Below are 7,490 nucleotides of genomic sequence, written 5' to 3' on the forward strand. Positions count from 1 at the left end.
GGTTCAATCCCCCAGCACCACATGCCAGCCAGCCCTGCCCCCTGGTGGGCTGAGCTGGCCACACACACACACACACACACACACATAAATAAAATTAAAAAGAAAAGAAAATATGTAAAAAAAAAAAAAAGAAAAGAAAAAAAAAAGAAAATGCCGAGAGACCTCCATCTACTAAGAAACATCTTTTCCCCATTCTGCATAATATCCCTGAAGACACATTTTGAGAAGGCTGGGGGCTTCAGGGCACCTTAATCCTCCACAGTGCAGATAAACATTTCTGGTGGCCTGGGCCTCAGGGAGCAGGTGACTTGGGAGGTCCTCTCTGACTGGATGTTGTGGTTCTGGCCTAGGACAGCTTGCTTTTGTGTCTGGTGCTTTGAGGATCTTTAACACTGTGTCCCACCAACTAACGACTACTAACCCAGCACTCTTGTCTGTCTCTCCCCTAACCGCCCCTCCCTCCCACCCTTGCCCCCTTGGCCCCGTCCCCAGGCGGGCCAAGCTGTGCTGGCCTTCCAGCGGTACCAGATTGGCGCCGACTCGGCCCTCTTCTCCCAGGACTACATGGACCCCAGCCAGGACTCCAGCATGCCTTACGCCCCCTACGTGGAGCCCAGCACAGGGCCGGACCCCGCCAGCATGGGCGGCACCTACCAGCAGCCGGCTACCGCCTTTGACACGGAGTCACAGGGCTACCAGTCCCAGGGCTACTGAGCCTCAGTGACCACCTGCCCCACCCCTGCCCTCTGCCCCAGCCCCACCTTGCCCTGCCCTGACCCTGTACACCTCCACACCTCCAGACCACTCCATGGAGGCCAGGGTGGCATGGGGCAGGGATGGGGCATCAGGTTGGGAGTGTCTATCTGTGTGTGTGCCAGTGTGTCTAAGCCCAGCAGGGCCCGGAAGGTGGGACTGGGACCGTGCATTCCTTCTCTGTGTCCGCAGTCATTCACAGAGCGCTACTCTGTGCCAGGCCCATGCTCAGTATGGGGGTGAGAGGCAGTGCTGGTCCCTGGAAAGGGAACGCTGAGAGGTGGAGTGGCCCTGTCAGTACCAAGGTAGGAATGCTGGGGTGGAGATAGGTATGGTGCCTGGAGGTCTGGCCACATGGAGACTTAGTCTCAGCACATGACTGGCACCCCTAGGTCCCCCTGCAGCAGGCCTGGTTGGCTTGTCGGGGATGTCCTCACTGCATGGTTGAGGAGAACAAGGCCTGGGAAGGGCAAGGTCACTCACCCAGGGTCCGTCAGGCAACTGGCATAGGGGGAGGCTGCACCTGGGCCCCCCCAGGCCCCCCGGAGCCTGCCTGCTCTTCCCTGTCTCCCACCACCCCTAGCTCTGAGCCTGGGGCTCCACTCCTCAGTGTTACCCTTGTTGTGGGGCACTTGGGGATCCCAGCCCCATGAGACACCTTGATTCTACTGCAAGTCGGCTCTCTCTGCCCCAGCAGCTCACCCTCCGCTGGCTTCCCTGTCAGCTGAACTCCACTGTCCCCGTGCTCAGCAGCCCTCTCTGTGGCCTCTTGGGACTGATCACTCTCCTGGCCTCTAAGAGTCCCTGTGTCCTTACGCAGGGCTGGGTGGACAAGGAGACCCTGGGTTCTTTGAGTGAGTAGAAGCCCTGGCTTCCTGCCTCCGTTTCTTGCCTCAGTCACACAACAGGTACAGATTCCCTGCTCCTGTGGCCTTTCTGGAAATGGAAGCGACCTAGTACATAGTCAGGGGCCAGGCTGGATTCAGGGTTGGAGCCCTGTGGGCATAGAGAGTTCTGGGAGCAGTGGGAGGGAGGTGGAGTCACAGGGCCGAGGGTGCAAGGGCCCTGCGCTGCCCCAGGTGGTGCAGGGGGAGCAGCAGGGCAGAGTGGGGGAGGGGAACTGGCAGCACTAATGGCGCAGAGGGGCCAAGGGGCAGGTAGCAGCACTGCACCCCGAGCCACCACGGGACAGGGGAGCACAGCGGAGGAGCTGTGGGTGGTCCACACAGACAGGATCCCCTCCACCATCATCCTAGGCCTCCCAGGATCCAACTGGTCAGGTCACTCACTGGCCCTCTCTGGCATCTGGGGTGGGAGCCCCAGGGGGTGTGTCCCCTGCCCGCCAGGGTGCCTGGTCTGTTGGGGAGGATAAGCACTAAACAAAGTGCAGAGTCTGGCTGGTGGGACTCACAGTTCACATGCACTGCGGCCTGAGGCTCCTGAGGAGGACCCAGGGCGGCAGGAGGGGTGGGGAGGTGGGTCGCTTCTGGGCAGACAGGTAGGGCTGCTCTCCTCCCTAGGAGAAGAGCACAAACCAGTAAGCAGTGACACAAGCTGTGAGCTCATCTGGTCCATTCTCCCAGGGGCAGCAATGATGGAGAGATGTGTTGCTGTCCTCTGCTTTCCACATCTGGGGAGGGGGCTTTATTGACTGTCCCCCAAGGTGACCAGAGTGGGGACAGCATGGGGGGCAGTTACCTCTGTCCTGAGCATCACCAGTGGGGCCATGGTGGCTGGGCAGTGTTTCCAGCATGGCAGATTCTGTACCCACCATAGGAGGCCAGGACCTCTCCCCTGTTGGGCCCAGGAGATTCCATTGGTCTCGCTGGTGCCAACCAGCTGCTGGCAGTGCCAGGCGGGAAACAGGGTGCCTATAACCTCCACCTCATCCTGCGTGTGTATTGCAGACTGACCCTGCTACTCTAGGCTGTGGGAGTTTACAGGGCCCCTGCCAGGAGTGGGGGTGCTGAGTCATCTCAGTGGACACCCCAGCACCTGGGGTACAGCCCGCATACCAGCTCCCAGCATGAGCCATCATTCGACAGGACCCTGGCAGGGCCCTGTGATGGAGGGAGAGGCACACAGGGCAGGACCAGGATGAGAGGATGAACTGCTGACTCTGTTACTGGGAGATCTCCAAGGGGCCCCCAGCCCACAGGACAGCAGCACCTAGCACCCCTCCCTCTGCTGCCCTCTGCTTGCCCTCAATCACACTGTCCATGGGGAATGGCCCCCTGAAAACCCTGTGGAGTTTGGGCCCCTTCTCCCAGGCAAGCACAAGAGGGGACCCAGGACATGGGTTCCACACAAGTTTAGAGCTTCAAGAACCCTTAGAAAGGTTAGAGCCGGAACAGGAAGACAGTGGCTCATCCTAGGTAAAGCACAGAGTGAGGTGCAGAGCCCAGGCCTCTGCCTTCTGCTTAGATGTGGGCCAGGGCTCCTGACGCCCTGGGAGTGTGATACTTCTGGGCAGATTCCCAGGAAACCAGCGTGGGTTCCCCACTCCATCCTGCCCTGGTGATTCTGGGTCTTCAAAGACTTGGGGTCCCTGGCCTCTCCCCTGTAACTAAGACCCCTTAATTGTTACCCTGAGGGACCCTAACCTTGTCCCAAAGCCCTTTTGATTTTCTAAGGAGCAAGGGGGAACCCCCCCAGAGTTTATGGAGGATGGCTTGATCCAGCCATCTCCCAGCGCCGCCCCTGCCCCAGCGCCCCCTTCCCTGGTGCCCATAGCCCTTGTCTGGGTGCCCTGGCCCCTTTGCAGCGTTACTGCCTGTGTATAGTATAAATATATATATTTTCTATATATAAGATGTATAATATAAGGCTCCACAAATATATCTGTGTGCGGTGAAGGGCAGGCCCTGCCCTGGCCCCGGCTCTCGACCCCCACCACCTGGTTAAGTCTCTCAAGAGTGAATCCAGTGGCCCTGTGGCCCCCTCCTTTATGACATCTGTCCATTTGTGGTGAACCAAGTGAAGGTGGTGACTCCTGGTGACATAGTAATAAAGTGAAGACTCAGAACCCACCAGCGCATGGCAGGTGTGTCCTGGTGTTTCTTTTCTCTCAAGTGTGGCTTGGGTAGCCCAACCCCGTCTCCCCTGACCTGGGCCAGGGTTATTATTGTTTACTTCTTAAATGTATACAATTAAGTTACATATATGTCCTCCATTTTTTGGGAGGTGGATCTTGATGTGACAGGCTGGCCTTGAACTCACCATGTAGCCCAGGCTGGCCTCCAACTTGCAGCAATCCTCCTGCCTGGGCCTCCCAAGTGCTGGGATTACAGGTGTGTGCCACCACACCCAGCCTTATTTCTCCTTTGAAAAGGAGGCTCACCACAGTTGTAACCCGAATCTCCCCCGATGTGTGTACACATGCACGTGCACACATAGTCTCCCTCCCTCCCTCCCTCCCTCCCTTTCTCCTCTATCTCCATCCTCCTCGGCCTAGTCCCTGCCCCAACTCCAGAGAAAACCAAGGCAAGGAGTTTGCCCTCCCCGCCTGCCTTTCTTCCTCCCTCCCTCCCTCCGTCCCTTCCTTCCTTCCTCCCTCTCTTCCTCCTTCCTTCCTTCCCTACCTTCTTTCCAGGCTGTTCCATACTCTTCTGTGTGCATGTCATGGTCGCAGGACTCGTTTTTTTTTTTTGTTTGTTTGTTTGTTTTGTTTTTTTTTTTGTTGGAACCTGGGATTGAACTCAGACGCTTGCCAAGCAAGTGCTCATTCTACTGAGCCATCTCCCCAGCCAGCAGGACGCATTCTCGACAGTGACCCTAGAAAGTCTTAGGTGCTGCTGAGCCCTAGAATTCAGCATGAAGCCAGGCAAGGTCCCAGCGCTTGGCGGACATAGCCACTGAGGCTGGGGGAATTAGATCAACATGCAAGCAAATGTGAGTGGAGGCAGGGTGTGAGAAGGTCTGAAGGGGCAGTTGAGACCAGGAGGAGCTGAGACAGCCTCTAGCAGGTGACAATCTTAGCTGTCTGGGATGCAGATGGGTGGGTGATGGGGTGAACTGGTGACTTCTAGAGATAGGAACTGGTTAAGGGACAGGTAATTGGAGGCTGGAAGGACAGGGCTAAGATGAGGGTAAAGCCAGGGGATTTGGAAGGACCCTCGCAGGCCTCCGTAGGGCTTGGGTCATTAGTGCCAGGACAACGTTGAAGGGTAAGTGGCCGAGCTGGGATGTTGCGGGGTGGATATAGTCAAGAGGCTGTGGCCCGCTGTATAGGCAGAGTGCTCACTACACATGGAAGTAGTGGCAGAAAGAGATAGATTTGGAGAAGCAGCAGTCAGTAAATAATGGACTAAGCCAGTCAGATGTGACACCTCTGGCCCAGTGGTAGCGCTGGAGCTCCGGTCTGGTGGAAAAATCTGAGCTGAGTCTTCTGTGCAGCTGTCAGTCACAGTGCTGGCCACGCCCACACACACCCCAAGCACCCCAAGAGTGGTGAATAAGTCAGGTTGACTCCACAGTGGGGCATTGGGAGTGGTCAGTCCCGATGGCCAGTGGAGAGAGCTGGATGGGCAGTGGTCAGGGTCCCAGTCTCATTTATTCGCACCTAACCTCGCCCCCATTCTTTAAGGAAGTTTCCACTGCAGCTCCTTGTAATCAAGAGCCCAAACACCTCTGGAAGGCCTGACCCTGAGACTTCAGCAAGTCCAGGAGGGGAAACAGCTATTGGAAACACTTGCAGTGTGTTCCAACTAGGGGCGGTGGTTTTAGCCACCCACCCTGCTCTGGCCTGGGGTTGACAGCCCTCCTCCGACAGCCCCTTTTCCCCAAAGGCTCCCGAAGACCAGGCGGAATCCTGGCCCCTGACAGCAGGTGTGCAGAGTGAGTGCTGTCATTGCTTAGCGTCCCAGCACCCCAGAAGTGCGTGCTCTCCCGCCCTCTGCACTCTTCAAACGCCAGAGTGCCTGTCACCTGCTTACCTGCTGGGTCACCCACCCAGACGTGCTACCTGCCCGATGATCCAGAAGCAGCACTCGGGTCAAGAAGATGCTTCCAAAGCGGGTAATAGGATGAATTGGGGAAGTTGGAGCCACTACTAAGGAGACCAGCTCTCCGCACTGTGATGTGGGGTTGTTTATTTTGTTCTGAAACACTGGTTAAACCTGGGTCTTGGTGGGTGCTAGGCGTGCTCTCTACTGCTGAGCTACTTCACTAGCTCTTTGTATTTTTTATTTTAAGAGGATTTTGCTAAGCCCCCCCGACTGGCCTCCAACTTTCCATCCTTTTGCCTCAGTCTCCTGAATAGTTGAGATTGCAGGCATGTGGCACCATACCCAGCATGATGTAGTTTTTGAAATGTTACATTGTGGGGCCGGCCAAATAGCTCAATGGATTAAAGTGCCTGCAAGCAGGCACAGGGGCCAGGGGTTCTATCCCTGGGCCTGCTGTGCTGGCCCTGCCCCCAAGGCAGTGATTGAGACCTGTTTTCAGCCTCCCAAGAACTGGGATTACAAGTGTGTGCCACCACACCCAGTCTCAATGCTGTCTCAGCACACCCTGAGGGCAGGGCAGGCATCAGCTCTGCCTGGTACACTGGGGATAAGCAGTCCGTTGAGCTATCAGGCCAGCCCTAGAACTTTTAAAAATAATTGTAAATAATAAGAAAGACCTTCTGGCAATGCCACTGTGACTGTAGCCACCAACCATATATCACAGAAGCCAGATGTGGTGAACACCCATAGTCCCAGCGCTCAGGAGGCTGAGGCAGGAGGATCACCAGGAGTTCTAGGCCAGCCTGGACTATCCAGCAAGACCCTGTTTGAAACAAATAATAAGAATGCCTTATAGGCTGACACATCTGGTGAACTGTCTAACAAATTATTTCAAATATAAATTTTAGTACCACAAACACCGCTGATGGGCTGGAGAGATGGCTCAGTGGTCTAAAGCACCTACTTGAAACAAGCTTGGCAAAGCACAGGGACCACGGTTCAATCCTCCAGCACCACATGCCAGCCAGCCCGCCCCCTGGTGGGCTGAGCTGGCCACACACACACAATAAATAAATGTAATAAATAAAAAAATAAATAAATATTAAAAAAAAAAACACCGCTGATTCTTATGAGGCAGTTTTTCCAAAAGGGTTTGATTGCACATACCAGTCAGTTTCATCAAAGTCTGAATTCAATAAATTTGTATGATGATGTTCAATACTTTTCTGACATTTTCTGCAACTTTTGCAGGCTGTACAAGGAACTGAATATGTTCTCATGATTTGCGTATAATTTGAATACCATGTTTATGTGATCTGAGTGTATCATCGATTGCAGAGAAAACTTCATCTCCCGATTGCCTTCCTCATCAACGATGAAGCTTCCTGAAGCTTCCCGCGAACGTGCAATTAATTTCCATAGAATGCAATACTCTTTCCATTTAATTCCTGCCTAAGCCTGCATATATTTGCTTTTCTGGTTACAGTCCTTTCAAAACCAGAAAGGCGAAATGCCTTGAGGGATTCTAACAGTTCCCTGACACTTTCATTCTGCAACAATCTGCAGAGGAGCAGCACCTGTGCACCTGCTGCAGGGCCAGGCGCTCTGCGTGGTGCCCCCTCCCTCCCATGACCCCAGTGGGCTGCTGCCACTACTGCTGCTGCCATCCCAGCCCCACTGTCCCCTCACAGCCCCACAGTGTCCCAGACTGCCTAGCCATGCAGGTGCCTGCCCAGCAGCCAGGCAGACAGCTCCGCACCTGTGCTGCCCACCCCTTCCCTGCCCAGTCCA

At 55.2% G+C, this 7,490-nt stretch overlaps 1 protein-coding gene across 2 annotated transcripts in view; it reads left to right on the forward strand.

Moving 5' to 3' along the window:
- Positions 1-3,776, forward strand: part of Syngr1 (synaptogyrin 1) — a 27,070-nt gene extending 23,294 nt beyond the window's left edge. Inside the window, exon 4 of one of the 2 annotated variants that reach the window (XM_004634633.2) lies at positions 493-3,776. In XM_004634633.2, the coding sequence (XP_004634690.1) occupies positions 493-714 (222 nt within the window). In that variant the 3' untranslated portion in view covers positions 715-3,776. The remainder of the gene's footprint in view (positions 1-492) is intronic. The other variant, XM_023718923.1, reaches the window with a different exon arrangement.
- Positions 3,777-7,490: the final 3,714 nt, after the last annotated feature.

Source organism: Octodon degus, unplaced genomic scaffold (genome assembly GCF_000260255.1).
Source record: "Octodon degus isolate 3935 unplaced genomic scaffold, OctDeg1.0 scaffold00064, whole genome shotgun sequence".
NCBI classification, from domain to species: domain Eukaryota; kingdom Metazoa; phylum Chordata; class Mammalia; order Rodentia; family Octodontidae; genus Octodon; species Octodon degus.